This window comes from Camponotus vicinus, unplaced genomic scaffold, assembly GCF_025532165.1.
Source record: "Camponotus vicinus isolate PSW18456_S1 unplaced genomic scaffold, iyCamVici1.0 SCAF_1, whole genome shotgun sequence".
NCBI lineage: Eukaryota > Metazoa > Arthropoda > Insecta > Hymenoptera > Formicidae > Camponotus > Camponotus vicinus.
The window spans coordinates 27589550-27609615 of NW_028141945.1; the positions used below are offsets into that span (position 1 = coordinate 27589550).

Here is a 20066-nt window from a genome sequence, read left to right on the forward strand (position 1 = left end):
GTCACTTTCTGTTTTACCGACTGATGGTAAGTTACCTGCCGTTGGTATGTTACCGACCGATGGTAAGTTTTAATTGGAGATTATTGGCAAAATTACCAACTGATGATAATTTAGGATTATCGAGAATTTATTTGTTTGAAATGTTAATGTGTTATCTTGATTTCAAATAAATTCTTATATTAACAATAATTAGAAAAAATACAATAGGCAATAGAGAGCAAGAGAATTAAATTTAACTTAAAGTAAATAATCAGAAAATATAATTCATTTAAGTTGTACAAAAAACCAAAAACACGGTAATAGAAATAAGTACATGAAAAGGCGAACGTTTCTGGCTCTCGTTTGAGCCTTCTTCAGCGCATTAACAAACGGTACAAATTTAAATACGTAATATCTTAAAATCGGACAGATAATTCAATGCTACGCAACCAATCGTCGGTGGATCCTGTACAAGTAGACCCGAGACGCATCGTTGGTGGTCTCGCGTTCACCGTAAAAGGCTCCATGGTGGTTGAGCCAAAGTCTTCTGCGGAATACTTATTACCAATTTCCGACCTGATAATGATCCCAATCATATCCTAAAAAGTGGCACGATACAAGTGTACAAAAGAGATTATGTATGCACTTAACTAAAACACTTTGACGTTGATCTTATCACACTTACAGAGAGAGAACATTCGGTAAAAATATTAAAACGGATGAAAGCAACAGTGTCTTTCTGAAGTCAGACGGTTAATGTGTGGAACTCTCGAGACATATTGTTTATATACAATTGCATGACTTTAAATTTTTGGAAGCTTATTTATTATGTCCTGATATAAGGCCGGTAGGTTATCTGTGTCTGTCTGCAAATTCAAACCATTCTTTTGTCTTTTAATATGAAGCATTTCTGAAATCAATCTTTTGCTGTAGTATGGAACCTCCTCCAAAATTTCAACATCGTTCCAGCAAAATTCATGATCAAAAAGAAGTCTGTGGTTAGTGATCACGGAATAATTAGTTACATTCCTATTAATTTGTGATCTATGTTCAGATATTCTGGTCCTCAGCATCCTAGAAGTTTGACCTACATACGAAGCATCACAGTCAGAGCAGTTAATCTTATAAACAACGTTATTTTTGCGTTCATTAGGAATGTTATCTTTGTGTGCTTTGATGAATATTTTTAATTTGTTTAAACTAAAGTAAGATAATTTAATATTCATATTTTTTATGATGTTTCTATATTGCTCTGTGACCTTAGGTAAATACGGAATCGTAAAGAAAGAGGAAGCGTTCTCTAGTGTCTTGTCATTAGTGCCGTCATGTTTATTAATCAGATATTTCAGACGTTGATTGAAGACGTCGAAAATCAATTTTAAAGGATAACCATTGTCCAGAAGAACTCTAATGACGAAGTCAAGGTTTTTGTTGTGGAATCTCGGATGTGATAAGGAGAATGCTCTATCTACTAGACCAATTATTGTGCCTTTCTTCTGGCAGAGTGGATGTTGTGAATTAAAGTTTAGATACCTTCCTGAGAAAGTAGGCTTATGGAACCAGTCAAAAATTAAAAAATTGTTGTCCAATATAAGAGTCACGTCTAAGAAATTAATTGTCCCGTCAACCCCTATTTCAGATGTAAACTGCAACCTGTCATGAAAAGAATTAAATGTTATTAGAGTCAATTCGATAGAATCCGAAGGGACTGTCAACAAAATATCGTCCACATATCTAAAATAAAAAAGAGGTGTAAATCTTAAAGCGTTCAGAGCCCTCACTTCAAGATCCTGTAATACAATGTCCGCTATTATGGGTGATAAAGGAGATCCCATAGGGGTTCCAAATGTTTGTTTGTATATTATGTTATTGAACGTGAAGTATGTGGAGTGTAAAACCAATTTTACTGCATTTATAAATTCTAATTCGGGCAGGTCACAAATACCACGAAGGAAACACCATCTATTCGAGACACTTTCCAATGCGAGATCTATAGGAATATTAGTAAATAATGAAATCACGTCTAGTGAAACCAATTTCGTGTCGTTATCAATCCGAATATTCGACAACTTATTTACTAGATCAAAGCTGTTATTAATATGGCTAGAGGCTGTCGGGAAATTATTATACATGACTCTATGTAAGTATGATGCGAGAGAGTAAAGAGGGCTGTTTATGGAGGAAACAATAAGTCTGTAAGGAATATTAATCTTATGGATCTTTGGTAAACCATAAGCCCTTGGTAAGGTGCCATCAGTAAATGAGAGTGATCTTTTTGTTGCATTAGAGATGTAGCCATGTTTATTCCATCTAGTTAGCATTTCTCTCAAATTGGAAATCAATTTTTTTGTTGGATCTTTTTTAACAACTGTATATGTATTTCTATCTCGAAGTAAATTTTCCACTTCACTAAGGTAATCAGTTCTATCAAGTGCTACGGTAACATTACCTTTATCTGCACGTGTGAGGATGAGATCTTTATTTGAATGGAGAAAGCTCTTCGTAGTCATCAAACTTCGTGTCAACCATTCATTCTGTAGAGTTTTTGGATATGAATATGTAGGAATGTTCTTAATGATGGATTTCGATTGCTCTCTAATTCGCATTCTTGATTCTGTAGGGAGTTTCCATAGGTTGTTTTCTATATTTTTTATGAATTCCATCGTAAGGGTAGGCTTGTCAATCAGGGGGAGGCTGAAAGTCTCTCCTAATTGTAAAAAACACTGTATTTCGTGCGGTATCTCTACTTTAGATAGGTTAACGAACCAATTCTCTTTAATTTCTTTTAAATTCGAAATCGAATCCGAGTAGGCCGTTGGATCAATCCGAACTTTATTACTTTAACTGACCTTATTACTTGGCATATTAGCAAGGGAAGCGTGTTCAGAGGAAAATTTAAAACGGTGTTGTAGTAAGTCGTTGTTATTGTCAGATAATGGATACTGGAGACCACAATATTGAACGGGCTTGATAACACTTAAGTTACGTCGTTTTGACAATAAGAAATTAAATTTTTTATTAAATCTATTGTCTTCTCTTTGAAAATGCTTGAAAAGAGGAAAAGATACTACAGCAAAAGATTGATTTCAGAAATGCTTCATATTAAAAGACAAAAGAATGGTTTGAATTTGCAGACAGACACAGATAACCTACCGGCCTTATATCAGGACATAATAAATAAGCTTCCAAAAATTTAAAGTCATGCAATTGTATATAAACAATATGTCTCGAGAGTTCCACACATTAACCGTCTGACTTCAGAAAGACACTGTTGCTTTCATCCGTTTTAATATTTTTACCGAACGTTCTCTCTCTGTAAGTGTGATAAGATCAACGTCAAAGTGTTTTAGTTAAGTGCATACATAATCTCTTTTGTACACTTGTATCGTGCCACTTTTTAGGATATGATTGGGATCATTATCAGGTCGGAAATTGGTAATAAGTATTCCGCAGAAGACTTTGGCTCAACCACCATGGAGCCTTTTACGGTGAACGCGAGACCACCAACGATGCGTCTCGGGTCTACTTGTACAGGATCCACCGACGATTGGTTGCGTAGCATTGAATTATCTGTCCGATTTTAAGATATTACGTATTTAAATTTGTACCGTTTGTTAATGCGCTGAAGAAGGCTCAAACGAGAGCCAGAAACGTTCGCCTTTTCATGTACTTATTTCTATTACCGTGTTTTTGGTTTTTTGTACAACTTAAATGAATTATATTTTCTGATTATTTACTTTAAGTTAAATTTAATTCTCTTGCTCTCTATTGCCTATTGTATTTTTTCTAATTATTGTTAATTTAAAGAGAGCTTTTCTCAACGCTTATTGATTTACGCCGGCTGAAAGTATGCGTCGCAGATTCAATTCGTTTTTTTCCTACATCAATGTTACATACAACTACAGTGCTACCAGACTCTTAAAATCATGGATTGGTCTTAGAAAGGCTATCATATCCAACAGAATTAGAGTTAAATTCTTGAGAAGATGTATTGCGCACAATATATTTCCGTCACATATAGACCGATTATTATCAAAATCTAAACTCTCCTTTAAGAATTACAAATCAAGTCACCTTTACAATCTCTCTAAATTGAATTTCTTTAACAGAATAATACGTATCGAGCTCAGAGATATTTATTTTCATATTAGAAATAGCTATGAAAACATGTTCCACTTATCCGACGAGATATACAGAACTTTACCTGTGTCTGTCTGTAACAACTTTTTCAACAAGCAAAGCTTTCCTCTTTTCAAGCATTTTCAAAGAGAAGACAATAGATTTAATAAAAAATTTAATTTCTTATTGTCAAAACGACGTAACTTAAGTGTTATCAAGCCCGTTCAATATTGTGGTCTCCAGTATCCATTATCTGACAATAACAACGACTTACTACAACACCGTTTTAAATTTTCCTCTGAACACGCTTCCCTTGCTAATATGCCAAGTAATAAGGTCATTAAAGTTCGGATTGATCCAACGGCCTACTCGGATTCGATTTCGAATTTAAAAGAAATTAAAGAGAATTGGTTCGTTAACCTATCTAAAGTAGAGATACCGCACGAAATACAGTGTTTTTTATAATTAGGAGAGACTTTCAGCCTCCCCCTGATTGACAAGCCTACCCTTACGATGGAATTCATAAAAAATATAGAAAACAACCTATGGAAACTCCCTACAGAATCAAGAATGCGAATTAGAGAGCAATCGAAATCCATCATTAAGAACATTCCTACATATTCATATCCAAAAACTCTACAGAATGAATGGTTGACACGGAGTTTGATGACTACGAAGAGCTTTCTCCATTCAAATGAAGATCTCATCCTCACACGTGCAGATAAAGGTAATGTTACCGTAGCACTTGATAGAACTGATTACCTTAGTGAAGTGGAAAATTTACTTCGAGATAGAAATACATATACAGTTGTTAAAAAAGATCCAACAAAAAAATTGATTTCCAATTTGAGAGAAATGCTAACTAGATGGAATAAACATGGCTACATCTCTAATGCAACAAAAAGATCACTCTCATTTACTGATGGCATCTTACCAAGGGCTTATGGTTTACCAAAGATCCATAAGATTAATATTCCTTACAGACTTATTGTTTCCTCCATAAACAGCCCTCTTTACTCTCTCGCATCATACTTACATAGAGTCATGTATAATAATTTCCCGACAGCCTCTAGCCATATTAATAACAGCTTTGATCTAGTAAATAAGTTGTCGAATATTCGGATTGATAACGACACGAAATTGGTTTCACTAGACGTGATTTCATTATTTACTAATATTCCTATAGATCTCGCATTGGAAAGTGTCTCGAATAGATGGTGTTTCCTTCGTGGTATTTGTGACCTGCCCGAATTAGAATTTATAAATGCAGTAAAATTGGTTTTACACTCCACATACTTCACGTTCAATAACAACTGTAAAAAACTATTGTAAAAAACCTGTCTCCAAAATAGTGTTATTTTAAAACTGTAAAAAACCTATCTTCAAAATAGGATTATTTTAATCTACAAAATAGTTATTTTAATCTGCACAAAATAGTGTTATTTTAAACCGTAAAAAATTGTTCTACAAATTATTTTAATTTTGTGTAAAATTGTATATCCTACAAAAATAATGATATCAAAAAAATTGCGCTAAGTGAAAATAAAAACTTATAAAAATATTTTAACCAAAAGAAGTTATATAAAATGTTGTTTTAATTTTCTACATTATATCCTAGAAAAATGATGATATCCAAAAATTACGCTAATTGAAAATAAAAACTTAAAATATTTTAACTAAAAAAAATTGTACAAAATAATTGTTTTAATTTCCTACAAATAATATTAAAAAGTTGCGCCAACTGAATAAAAATTTTCACTATAAAATATACATTTCTTTTTTATTTCCAATATTAAAAGAAAAATGATATTAAATGAATTGTAATATATCTATTATAAAAAATCGTTGAAAATATGAACAATCATATACATTGCAATAATCATATGCATATATCCTGAAAAGTTTAATTGAAAAAAAAAAGGAAATGATAATACAAAATACAAAATTAAAAATTATTAAAAAAATTAAAAATTAGAAATTAATAAAAAAAAAATAAAAATTTATATAAAAATTAAAAATTAATACATATAAAAAAATTTTAGTTAAAAAACTTAGCGCTGCTAATTTCATTAGCACATTATTCAACGTAGCAGCGCTAAGTTTTTTAACTAAAATTTTTTTATATGTATTAATTTTTAATTTTTATATAAATTTTTTTTTTTTATTAATTTCTAATTTTTAATTTTTTTAATAATTTTTAATTTTGTATTTTGTATTATCATTTCCTTTTTTTTTTTCAATTAAACTTTTCAGGATATATGCATATGATTATTGCAATGTATATGATTGTTCATATTTTCAACGATTTTTTATAATAGATATATTACAATTCATTTAATATCATTTTTCTTTTAATATTGGAAATAAAAAAGAAATGTATATTTTATAGTGAAAATTTTTATTCAGTTGGCGCAACTTTTTAATATTATTTGTAGGAAATTAAAACAATTATTTTGTACAATTTTTTTTAGTTAAAATATTTTAAGTTTTTATTTTCAATTAGCGTAATTTTTGGATATCATCATTTTTCTAGGATATAATGTAGAAAATTAAAACAACATTTTATATAACTTCTTTTGGTTAAAATATTTTTATAAGTTTTTATTTTCACTTAGCGCAATTTTTTTGATATCATTATTTTTGTAGGATATACAATTTTACACAAAATTAAAATAATTTGTAGAACAATTTTTTACGGTTTAAAATAACACTATTTTGTGCAGATTAAAATAACTATTTTGTAGATTAAAATAATCCTATTTTGAAGATAGGTTTTTTACAGTTTTAAAATAACACTATTTTGGAGACAGGTTTTTTACAATAGTTTTTTACAGTTAATAATACACTATTTTGCAAATACATATACTGTTTTTTACGCGGACTTAGCACCTTTTTTTACCTTTTTTTTAAAAGGGTAATTTTTTTAGGGATATCACTCTTTTTTGTACTATATGTTAAACATCTTTAAATAAATGAGCAAAGAACCCGCCACCACCCCCGTCATATTTCATTAAAATTCGACGGTCCTCTTTGCTTACTATATAGATATTCAGATCCTTCAAACTTCTTTGCTATTCTTATTGCAAAAATAACGGATAATTACAAATCAATATGTCATTAGAAATCTACATTTATTATTCACAATTAATACTTATAAATCCATTAATGAATAATCGTTGCTTTGCTTATCTAATTTATCATTGAATATATAAATGGAACGGAGAAAAAGTGAGTTATTTTCCACTTTTTACAATGGCTAATCGCAAAAGGTAAGCATGAATATAAATACATTATATATATATATATATATATATATATATATATATATATATATAAATTTTATTAATATACAAATAATAGATAATATTGGTTAACCTTTATTTTAATCTTTTATCGTAATACACACATTATATGTTGCACGCGTGATACATATTATAAGAAAATATTAAAATAAAGATAAACCAAAACGTTATCTATCATTTTTATAAAAATATTTTATAATTTATATTATATATTTTCACTTCCAATAAAAGATAAAAACAAAAATTAATCACTTATCTATCATTTCTATAAAGATATTTTATAATTTATTATTTTATTATTCTATTATCTTAATCTTTTATTATAATGCATATGTATTGCATGCACAATACTTGGCTAATCTTTATTTTAACCCTTTATTATAATACATAAAATATATGTTATACGCAGAAATACATATAGTTATTCATCGCAATAATTAATGATTATTTTAATCCTTTATTATAATACATTTGTATTGTGCACGCAACATATAGCAATATAAATGCATTACAATAAAAGTTAACTAAATATTGTGCACGCAACAAATATGCACAATAAAAGATTAAAAATATATAAAATAATAAAATATTATAAAAGATCTTTATAGAAATGAAATAGTTTATCTTTATTTTAATTCGTTATTGTAATATGTATATGTTGTGCATGCAATACATATGTATTACAATAAAAGAATAAAATAAAGATAAACCAATACGTTTTCTATCATTTTTATACAAATATTTTATAACTTATATTATACATTTACAGTTCCAGAAACGAAAAAGAACCAGCAATTAATGATAATGAAACTCACAAAAGGTAAGCAATGATTATTAATAATATCTATAAAGATATTTTATAATATAATTTATTATTTTATATATTTTATTTCAATCTTTTATTATAATCTTCTATTATATATGTTTCACGCATGATACTGTTTAACTTTTATTTAAATGTCTTATAATTCATATATGTATTATACATACAAATACATATAATTACTCATCGCAATAACTAATGATTGTTATAATACATATATATTACTATATGTTGCATGCGCAATACAAATACATTATAATAAAAGATTAAAATAGACCATTAAAATTAAAACTAACCATTAGTTGTTGCGATACGTAACTATATGTACTTCTGCGTATAACACATATATATGTATTACAATAAAAGATTAAAATAAAGGTTAACCAAGTATTGTGTGTGCAACTCATATGCATTACAATAAAGATTAAAATAATAAAATATATAAAATAATAAAATATTATAAAATTTTTTATAGAAATGATAGATAACAATCTATTATTTCATTATAAAAATGTTTTATAATCTATTTTAATATTTTATTATCTTAATCTTTTATTATAATGCATATGTATTGCACACACAATACTTGGTTAACTTTTATTTTAACACTTTATTGTAATACATATTGTAATACATATATATAATAAAAATATAGAAATATATAATAAAAATAGATGACAAAGAATTAATTTTTATTTTAATCTTTTATTGTAATACAAAAATATTTTATATTGTACAATATATTTTATACATTTCTATTTTCAGATCTAACGAAAAGGAAAATGAAGAAAATCCTAAAAAGTAAGTGTAACACATTATATTATTAATACATATGCGTAAGAAATGATAGATAACAAGGGAATAAAAATTTATTTTACTATTTTTATTGTAATTCACTTATTGTAATTACTTATTTTTTATTGTAATTCATATTTGTGTTGCACACACAATACATATATGCATTACAATAAAAGATTAAAATGAAGATTAATCATTTATTATCTATCATTTCTACTATCATTTCTAAACATATTTTATAATATATATTTTATATGTTTCCATTCTTTCAGAACCTACAATATGGAAGAAATGGAGCCAGAAATTGAATTGTCGTCCTTTTTACGTGTTGAGGCTGAAGCGGCTTTAAAAGAAAATATAATACTTAAAAAAAAAAATACAAAAATTAATGGAAACACAAAAATTAATGGAAACACAAAAAGAATCGCCGCCACCAACGATGGCATCACTACCACCGCCACTGCCGCGGTCAACGTCGTCACCGCTGCCATCGCCGTCAGCGTCGTCACCGCTGCCACCGCCGCCGTCGTCACCGATAACGACAGCGGGGCAAGTAAGAGGTAAATAATTTTGAATTATATAATTGGCACGTTAATTATAAAGGAATCAGCTAAATGAATCAGCTATGTTAAAAGTTAATAAATCTATTACATTTTCAGATTTACGAATTTAACATTGCCCAAAGTATTTTTAGCCTTCTATAGAATTAAAATTTGTATTTTCATGAATTTTTGTGTCGTATAAATTATATTTTACAAAAAAAATTTTTAATTCACAAATAATTATTTTTATATTTTAAAAGGCTAAAAGTATTTTGCGTAATGTTAAATTCATGAATCTGAATGTACATATATTAAAATTAGATTTATTAACTTTCAATATAGTTAATCCGTGCAGTTCTTCTTTAAATATTATATTCAAATAAAATAACATTAAAATATTTCTTTTATTGTAGAACAACCGCGTGCACGATGGGCTAGAGCGGGACGGTCGAGAGGACGAGCCCGAGGCCGAAGTTCCAATCCAAGAACCTCAGCCCGTTATAGAAATAATATTTTTAATTTTTATTAATATTTAAATGTGTATGCGTGTGCGTGTGTGTATGTGTGTGTATCATCATAACATAGAATATTTTTTATAAATGTGTCTTTTTGTTTTTTCTTTCTATGCTTTGCACAAACTACTTTTTATTTTTCATTTCCTTTTGCAAAGCATAAGCTATTTTTAATTTTAAAAATTTAAATATTCTACGTTATGATGATATAAAAATATGTTTGTATATGTGTACATGCGTGTGCGTGTGTGTATGTAATATCATCATAGCATAGAGTATTTATTTTTTCTTTCTATGCTTTTGCATAAACTACTTTTCATTTTTAATTTTCTTTCGCAAAGCATAAGTTATTTTTAATTTTGAAATTTTGAATTTCAATACTCTATGTTATGATGATATAAAAATATGTTTGTGTGTGTGTGTGCGTGTGTATATGTGTGTGTGTGTGTGTACATCATCATACATAGAATATTTTTTTTTATAAATGTGTTTTTTCGTTTTTTCTTTCTATGCTTTGCATAAACTACTTTTTATTTTTAATTTTCTTTTGCAAAGCATAAGCTACTTTTAATTTTGAAATTTAAAAATTCTATGTTATGATGATTTCTTTTAAAATCGCTTCAGCCTCAACATGTAACGATGACGATAATTCAATTACTGACTCCATTACTTCTTCCATGATTAGTTTGTGCGTGTGCGTTTGTGCGTGTGTGTGTGTGTATCATCATAACATAGAATATTTTTTATAAATGTGTCTTTGTTTTTTCTTTCTATGCTTTGCATAAACTACTTTTTATTTTTCATTTCCTTTTGCAAAGCATAAGCTATTTTTAATTTTGAAAATTTAAATATTCTACGTTATGATGATATAAAAATATGTTTGTATATGTGTACATGCGTGTGCGTGTGTGTATGTAATATCATCATAGCATAGAGTATTTATTTTTTCTTTCTATGCTTTTGCATAAACTACTTTTCATTTTTAATTTTCTTTCGCAAAGCATAAATTATTTTTAATTTTGAAATTTTGAATTTCAATATTCTATGTTATGATGATTTTTTCTTTCTATGCTTTTGCATAAACTACTTTTCATTTTTAATTTTCTTTCGCAAAGCATAAATTATTTTTAATTTTGAAATTTTGAATTTCAATATTCTATGTTATAATGATTTTTTCTTTCTATGCTTTTGCATAAACTATTTTTCATTTTTAATTTTCTTTCGCAAAGCATAAATTATTTTTAATTTTGAAATTTTGAATTTCAATATTCTATGTTATAATGATTATATCAATTGCAATAAAATGAGCATTATATTTTTTCAATGCCATTGCTAGAGCTGTGATGACTATACCAGAACCACTACCTATTTCTAAACAAATCACAGGTTTCATCGCATGCAGAATGTCTACATCTTCTTCCAAATCATCTATTAAAAGATACGAATCCTCAGAAGGATCATAAACTGTCTTAAGTTCTTCATCTGATAAATTAACTACTGGAGTTTCCATAAAATTTACGGTGAAAATTGTAAGAAATTTCTTTTATAAAACTTGCAAAGTAATCAATGTTAAGTAATAACAATCCGCTGCTTCAGCTCTATTTGACATATCCTATAACAAAGAGAATAGTTATGCATAAAAAATAATACTCTTCGCAACTTTTGTACGCAACTTGTAGTACATGATAGAAGCACAATTTTTTATAACATTCCAATAATTATATATGAAAATTGAAAATGATTTTCAAAATGCTCAAGAATTCTTGTAAAATAGGTAACAATAAGATATATATGTCGCTTGTGTAAGTAAATCGCAATTTTTTATCGTTACAATTCGATGAATAAACATATATTTTGCAATAAATAGTACATACTGTGAAAGAAATATAAGAATAATAAATATACGTATATTTGCAAGAAGAAACGCGAAAAATAAATGTTACTATTATTGCATGCGCGCTGAAAACAGAAAACTTGACGTCACCTTGTGGCGCGAATTCTCTCGTCCAGTTGATCCACCGTAAGTTTCAAGAGACTCATAAGACCTTCCGTTAATGCATCCCGCGTCGGATTTTCGCAAAAGTCATCTATCTTGTCGTCGATAGATGTATTGTCACTCGCTGTGTCCACGTCCATGTTATAGCTGTAGTGAAGTAGACACTACCGTGTCTCTTGATATATATATATATATATATATATAATCTGAAATAATAATATAGATACAATCTAATCTAAATATATAAATGTTATATGTATATTATTAATTATTTTATATAATTACCTGAAGTGACACACTTAACCTTTTACAACATATTTATAAGCACCGTTAACGCCACAGAGCGCTACTAATGCTGCGTCGCGTGAATCACTGCTAGCGCATTCTTGTGGCAGACGTTGGAAACGTATTTCTGTATTTTCTTTGTTACGTTAAGAGGAGTTGATGACGACCATGACGACGTTTCTTAATCGAAATTTTCACATTTCAGACTTTGCATCATGATATCTCCGTTTACAGAGCACGTAGCGCAAAAATAAAAACACTTTTATTATTTAATTTAAACCCAAGCTATCGATTAATTCTACTAAGAACTCGATCCGTTGAGCGGTTATATGAGAAATAAAAATATCGAGTTATACTCTCAATCCGACTCGCGTAATAATACACGGAGTGCATTTTTTGCTTACGCTGGGACTTAGCAAAGACACTACCGTGTCTCTTGATAATATACAAACAAACATTTGGAACCCCTATGGGATCTCCTTTATCACCCATAATAGCGGACATTGTATTACAGGATCTTGAAGTGAGGGCTCTGAACGCTTTAAGATTTACACCTCTTTTTTATTTTAGATATGTGGACGATATTTTGTTGACAGTCCCTTCGGATTCTATCGAATTGACTCTAATAACATTTAATTCTTTTCATGACAGGTTGCAGTTTACATCTGAAATAGGGGTTGACGGGACAATTAATTTCTTAGACGTGACTCTTATATTGGACAACAATTTTTTAATTTTTGACTGGTTCCATAAGCCTACTTTCTCAGGAAGGTATCTAAACTTTAATTCACAACATCCACTCTGCCAGAAGAAAGGCACAATAATTGGTCTAGTAGATAGAGCATTCTCCTTATCACATCCGAGATTCCACAACAAAAACCTTGACTTCGTCATTAGAGTTCTTCTGGACAATGGTTATCCTTTAAAATTGATTTTCGACGTCTTCAATCAACGTCTGAAATATCTGATTAATAAACATGACGGCACTAATGACAAGACACTAGAGAACGCTTCCTCTTTCTTTACGATTCCGTATTTACCTAAGGTCACAGAGCAATATAGAAACATCATAAAAAATATGAATATTAAATTATCTTACTTTAGTTTAAACAAATTAAAAATATTCATCAAAGCACACAAAGATAACATTCCTAATGAACGCAAAAATAACGTTGTTTATAAGATTAACTGCTCTGACTGTGATGCTTCGTATGTAGGTCAAACTTCTAGGATGCTGAGGACCAGAATATCTGAACATAGATCACAAATTAATAGGAATGTAACTAATTATTCCGTGATCACTAACCACAGACTTCTTTTTGATCATGAATTTTGCTGGAACGATGTTGAAATTTTGGAGGAGGTTCCATACTACAGCAAAAGATTGATTTCAGAAATGCTTCATATTAAAAGACAAAAGAATGGTTTGAATTTGCAGACAGACACAGATAACCTACCGGCCTTATATCAGGACATAATAAATAAGCTTCCAAAAATTTAAAGTCATGCAATTGTATATAAACAATATGTCTCGAGAGTTCCACACATTAACCGTCTGACTTCAGAAAGACACTGTTGCTTTCATCCGTTTTAATATTTTTACCGAATGTTCTCTCTCTGTAAGTGTGATAAGATCAACGTCAAAGTGTTTTAGTTAAGTGCATACATAATCTCTTTTGTACACTTGTATCGTGCCACTTTTTAGGATATGATTGGGATCATTATCAGGTCGGAAATTGGTAATAAGTATTCCGCAGAAGACTTTGGCTCAACCACCATGGAGCCTTTTACGGTGAACGCGAGACCACCAACGATGCGTCTCGGGTCTACTTGTACAGGATCCACCGACGATTGGTTGCGTAGCATTGAATTATCTGTCCGATTTTAAGATATTACGTATTTAAATTTGTACCGTTTGTTAATGCGCTGAAGAAGGCTCAAACGAGAGCCAGAAACGTTCGCCTTTTCATGTACTTATTTCTATTACCGTGTTTTTGGTTTTTTGTACAACTTAAATGAATTATATTTTCTGATTATTTACTTTAAGTTAAATTTAATTCTCTTGCTCTCTATTACCTATTGTATTTTTTCTAATTATTGTTAATTTAAAGAGAGCTTTTCTCAACGCTTATTAAATTCTTATATTATTTTGATTCGTCACTTTCTGTTTTACCGACCGATGGTAACTTTAGTTTACCGACCGTCGGTAATGTAGACTTTGGTTTTACCGACCGTCGGTAATGTGGATTTCGTGTTTACCGACCGATGGTAACTTTAGTTTTACCGACCGTCGGTAACTTTATCGACCGACGGTAATTTATATAATTTTGTTAAATTATTAGGTTAGTTTTGTTTGTAAATTGCGATTTGAATATCTAAAGTCGGTTTACTGAAAATCGAAGAGGCTTGAGGAGGAATAAGGAGATTGGATACTTTAATAATGTATCCACCTATCATACGGCTGGCTTAGTATTAACCTCGTAAGGTTAGGTTATAATTGCAAGTAGTGATAATGATTCAAATTGTTATAAACTAAGCCAGTGTATTGTCTCTAAGTCCTGGAATGTATCTCGTATTTTGAAGTTAAGGCTAAATTCAATCCAAGATCAAAAGGTCAACTTCTATCATTGGGATAAATCCCTCAAGATAATTGCCTATTAATCGAAAACTGTATTTTCGCCTACTCAAACGTCGATTGACAGGAGGCCGCTTATTTTTTCTATTGCCTCACCAGCTCTAGGTTGAGAAACAACCTCTATTGGGAATAAATTCCTCAAGATAATTATTTATCCACCGAGCCAGACTTGGGTTCGACCTGCCGCTGCAGTTTCGCACTCGCTCACTGTCTATCGCGTCGTCTTATCAAAGAGATAAGTCCCAGATAAATTTTCCAATTGGAAATGATATTTATTAAGTTGATTAACTGGATTAAGGAATACGGGTAATCAAAGGTAAGGTTTCCGAATTGTCGCGCACTGTTTCACTGAATTTAGTTGTTAGTAGAAATTAAAGGTTAGATTAATGACAAGTGGCCGGATATTTACCAGTGTCTGAAATGTCCTAGTGTGTGAAGGCCGCTTCCCTTCACTAGACTGATGGGTGGACGCTGCTTCCTTCCGCTGGATACCGTCTACCTCAGTGACAGTTCGGGATGGAGGTTGCAGTCCAGGAGTTCGATTGAGAAATTCAATGTTCAATAGTCACTGAATTTATTAACTGAATACGCGTACAAAATCTCGGAGATATAAGTATTAACTTGAAGATCGGTGGGCCAAATGCCAGTAGTTGTTAAGTGTTGAAAACGTTGGGCCAAATGCCAAGCTAACACTGTGAAGATCGTTGGGCCAAATGCCAAGTTAACACTGTGAAGATCGTTGGGCTAAATGCGAGGAGGACCGCTCTGCACGGGTTTATATAGTCGTCAGTCCCAGTTTTGCACACGGTCCCAATAGTAGGAGATGCGCTTCTCCGTGGAGGGAGTCGAGCAGTGATTTCCCTCCTCTGCTTCTGGCTGCGCGCGCCTCGAAAGATGCGTGCGCCTTGAGGGATGTGCCGCGTTGTCAACGGGTGATTGGTTTTCTCTGACGTGATTGTTGCGCAATGATTTGGGATTGGCTCCCGCTGACGTGACGGATGCGCGCGCCTCGGAAGACGCACGCGCCTCGGCGTGCGCGGCGCGGTTGCTTATTGGCTCCCTTCTTCGGGCTGGTTGCGCGCGCCGCTGGCACAAGTGTGGGGAGGATGCGCGCGCAGTTGGGCGTTGCCGCGGAAATTGGGCGTAATTTAACTTGCAGATGGTGGGACTCTCCGAAATTGTAGTGAGGGTGACGGAGCGGTCAGTATAGAATCGGCTATACTGGTTATATCGCATTTTGACATATGATTTTTATAATAATTATTAGACCATCAGGATTTCTTTGCAAATGGTATGCATATATTTTCTTATGTAGATTTTTAAGCTCTGGCTATAGAAATGTCAACGGAGTTTTTAGCATGCTCCGTTCAAAAGTTTTATTTTATATGTAAAAATATTGTTAATGAATCCTGCTATTATAATTATTATAATTACAATTATATAAGTATTTATAATTTTGCGGTGGGATATAAGTATATAAAGACTATAAATTATTTCAGTAAATGGTGCAACAATTTTTATTCTTTGCTTTTATTTTATATCTATTAGGTTCTTGAATAAAAATTATTGCATGTACTTAATATTAATATTTAACAATAAGTTAATTATTTCGTTATGTTGCGCAATGTTCTCTTGAACGGATTTTTTTTGTGGATTAATATATAAATTGAAGTTATTGCATACGCTTAATAACAATAAATTCATTTGTTACTTAATGATAATTAATTATTTCATCATGTTGCGTAATGTTGTGCAATAGTATTCGAGCGGAATATTCCAGTCTTAACTTGGGATGTGATGATGACTCATAATATCGCATACGGAAAATTATATTTAAAACTTCGTTTATAAAATTAGCAGTATTGGAGTTTTCATAATTATGCATACATGTGTCGGTCTGACTTTTTATGCTCCTTAAGGGAAAATTGTTATAAGATTTTTATTTATAGTATTTTTTGTGTTAATCTGGAATCAATGATTTTTGATATAATTTAGGCCCCAAAATAATTAGATATACGTGTAGTCGGTGCTGGGACGTGTTCAAAAAATATATATATGTATATAAAGTCTTTTGGTTTTTGATTTGTAAAATTTCTTTTGTATCAGGATTGCATATTAATAAAGGAGGTATTCTTTTATATGTCGGTAAAGTTAGTATCATCGTTAACCTAGAGATGGCGTTGCCGTCTGTCGGTAATGTGGGTACGGACAATCTTCACTGTCGGTAAGGTAGGAAATGACTTTGTTCTTAGTCGGTAACGTCGGTAACTGTGTTATCATGGGTCGGTAATTTTTCTGTCGGTAACTTTTGCTCGGTCGGTAAGGTAGAAAACTTTTTTATCGACCGTCGGTAATTTTTCTGTCGGTAACTTTTGCTCGGTCGGTAAGGTAGAAAACTTTTTTATCGACCGTCGGTAACTTTTACTCTGTCGGTAAAGTAGGAATCTACTTTATCGACAGTCGATAATTTTTCTGTGGGTGATTTTAACTATAGTTGATAATGTAGAAAATTATTGTCGGTAATTTGTAGTCGATAACCCTCTATGTGGATAAGTACTTAAAATTATTTCTATCGTCTCTAAGCGAGGTTATGTTATGTGTAGCTAGCTTCTTAACAATGAAAGATTATTTTCGGAGATATTGACAATAGTATATCGCGCGGCGGAATGATATTGATGTACTATAAGTATTGGTGATAATAGATTGCGCGGTGAGATTTTATAATAAGAAACATTGGTGATAATAGATGGCGTGGTGGAATTTTAATTAACATTATTAATTATATTAACAATAATATGTTACGCGGTGGGATTAAGATTTATATGTTCGTCGGTGGAATTACAGTTTAAAGATTATAGAGGCAAATTTTGCGTATTTAAATAAAAATAAAAATTTTGTTGCGGGACGTAACAAGCTGTCAACGAGTTTACACACTGTTCCAGATTTTAATTTAATTCTTCCAGTATTCAATTGTACGGGAACGTAGGAAGATTTTAGTGATATTTTCACAGCAGCTTGGACGACTACGTCGTCCCATGTTCCGTATGGATCGTTGTACTGGGATCCCTTGCAGTATCCGTCAACTTGTACGCGGCCCACCAAGGTGATACTTCGATAGGTCGTCTGATTTGCTTTTATGCCAGCGACAAAGGTGTTGTCTCCCAAGGAAATAGTTCCGTCTTGAAACATTCTTAGGCACTGAGTGTATCCAGTCTCATGCACATAATCGGCTCTTCCATTGTGGACAGCAGATATATGTGAATGCATGCCACAATGATATATGTTTCGGGATATTTCAACCTTGCATTTTATGACTTCTGTATAACTGTAGTCGGATAATTGTAGTAGTTGAATATGAACATCTGTGGTGTTGGGTTGTCGTATGTTCAGATCGCATTCGCCAACATCAAGGAGAGAGACGGCTGTTACGTTGAGGTGTTGTCTTCCGCAATCAAATCCGATTAAGGCGGCAGTTTTACTTAAAAAGATTACTAGGATTAGGGGCGTCATGGTGGTCTGAAATGATTACAATTTTGATGTACGTGTAGATGGCTATATTACATTTTGTGGTTACATGATTGATGGTACAGTGTTCGTGAAAGTTTGATTACGAACAAATGTCGCAGAATTGGTTCATAATTATACATTGAATCTTAGGTGTATTTAAATTATAATTACTTATGAAAGTATTCGAATACACAAGAGGTATCTTTGTAGCGTCGCTCAATGTGAATATAATATAACATGGATATATGTATATATATATATATATATATATACATATATAGAGGTAATCTGACTAAATTTGTATGTATATTATTATCATTATATTATGTTTTTTATTTGTTCTTTATGATTATTATTTCCTGTGAAGTATTTTTCGAAGCATTTTCTTTCCCCTTTTTTTTTTGTTTTTTTTTTATTGTTATTATATGTATACAGGGTAATTCTAAATAACTTTATGCTTTTTCAAAAACATAATCTTGACCGAATTCTAAGACGATTTTTCCTTTGGCAAAGTTTCGTCCGAAGCTTAGTTTTTGAATTATTAAAGGAAGTAGTTAACGTATGACGGGTCGAATACAAGAAGCAGGCAAGGGTGACGCGATTCACCGTCAGACGCGGGTGCTTACGCGGGGCGCCTGCTGCGATCAGCTGGTCGCTATACACATACATACACACATGCGAACACATACATTCTCTCTCTGTCTGTCTGTCTGTCTGTCTCTCTCTTTCTCTCTCTCTCCCCCCCCCTTTCTCGCTCATTCGCTCACTCACCTGTTTTTTTTTTTTTTACGAGAGAGGGGAAAATGCATTTTATGCATACCCACCGGTCGATCCAGTGAGTTATGTGGGACTCGAGTACCAAGTCGAATTACCAACTCGGTACTCCCTACCCACTAAAAACCCCTCTCTTTTCACGAATTTCCTTTGACACACTGTCCCTCTGACTTCCCGAGATCTGTTTTCACATAACGTCAAAAAGTAGTTATTATTACCTTGTTCGATGACTTTTGATGTATTGCTGTAATTGCTTGAAGGAGAAATGAATTTTCCGATAGATCGTACGTTCTCAAATTTAACGTAGATATCACGTTGCAAAAGACAAGAAATCCACACTAAATTATTAACTGAAAGTTTTTCTCCTTTCATGAACTGTATTCTTGTATAAACTTTAACGTAATCACATTTATTTACTCACTCGATGAGACGAGAAATTTACTAATGACTCTCACTAATCACTATTAATCACTGTCGAATAATAACTGTTGGCGATTAAAAATCACTCGATGAAAGAAACACGCGCGGACACGTTACTACACGACGCGACGACGCGACAATGCGACGATAATTACTCGGCGACTGCAAGCAGTTTTTTGTCATGGTAGGTTGCGGTAGGTTAAGGTACTACTGGCGCAATCGAATGCAATCATGTGTTCGATTGAAGAATGCGGTAAACATAATAAACATTTAACATATTAATATTATTATTATCATGAATGTGTGTGATATCCATACATCGTATATCTATTTAAAAATTAATTAGATTAAATAAGTGTTTTTAAAATATTTAT

General features: G+C 31.4%; 2 protein-coding genes across 2 annotated transcripts; one reads left to right on the forward strand and one right to left on the reverse strand.

Moving 5' to 3' along the window:
* Positions 1-6899: 6899 nt before the first annotated feature.
* On the forward strand, positions 6900-10117 carry LOC145963791 (uncharacterized). Its single transcript, XM_083086369.1, has 5 exons — positions 6900-7367; positions 8170-8220; positions 8989-9024; positions 9294-9581; positions 9977-10117. Exons 1-5 carry the CDS (start codon positions 7351-7353, stop codon positions 9999-10001), a joined length of 417 nt encoding a protein of 138 aa, XP_082942495.1. The 5' UTR covers positions 6900-7350; the 3' UTR covers positions 10002-10117.
* Positions 8909-12746, reverse strand: LOC145964431 (SNAPIN protein homolog). The gene is made up of 3 exons (XM_083087583.1): positions 12357-12746; positions 12060-12277; positions 8909-11687 (listed from the first exon to the last, which is right to left on the reverse strand). The coding sequence occupies exons 2-3, from the start codon at positions 12209-12211 to the stop codon at positions 11645-11647; spliced, it is 195 nt and encodes a 64-aa protein (XP_082943709.1). The 5' UTR covers positions 12212-12277; positions 12357-12746; the 3' UTR covers positions 8909-11644.
* Between the last annotated feature and the right edge of the window lie 7320 nt (positions 12747-20066).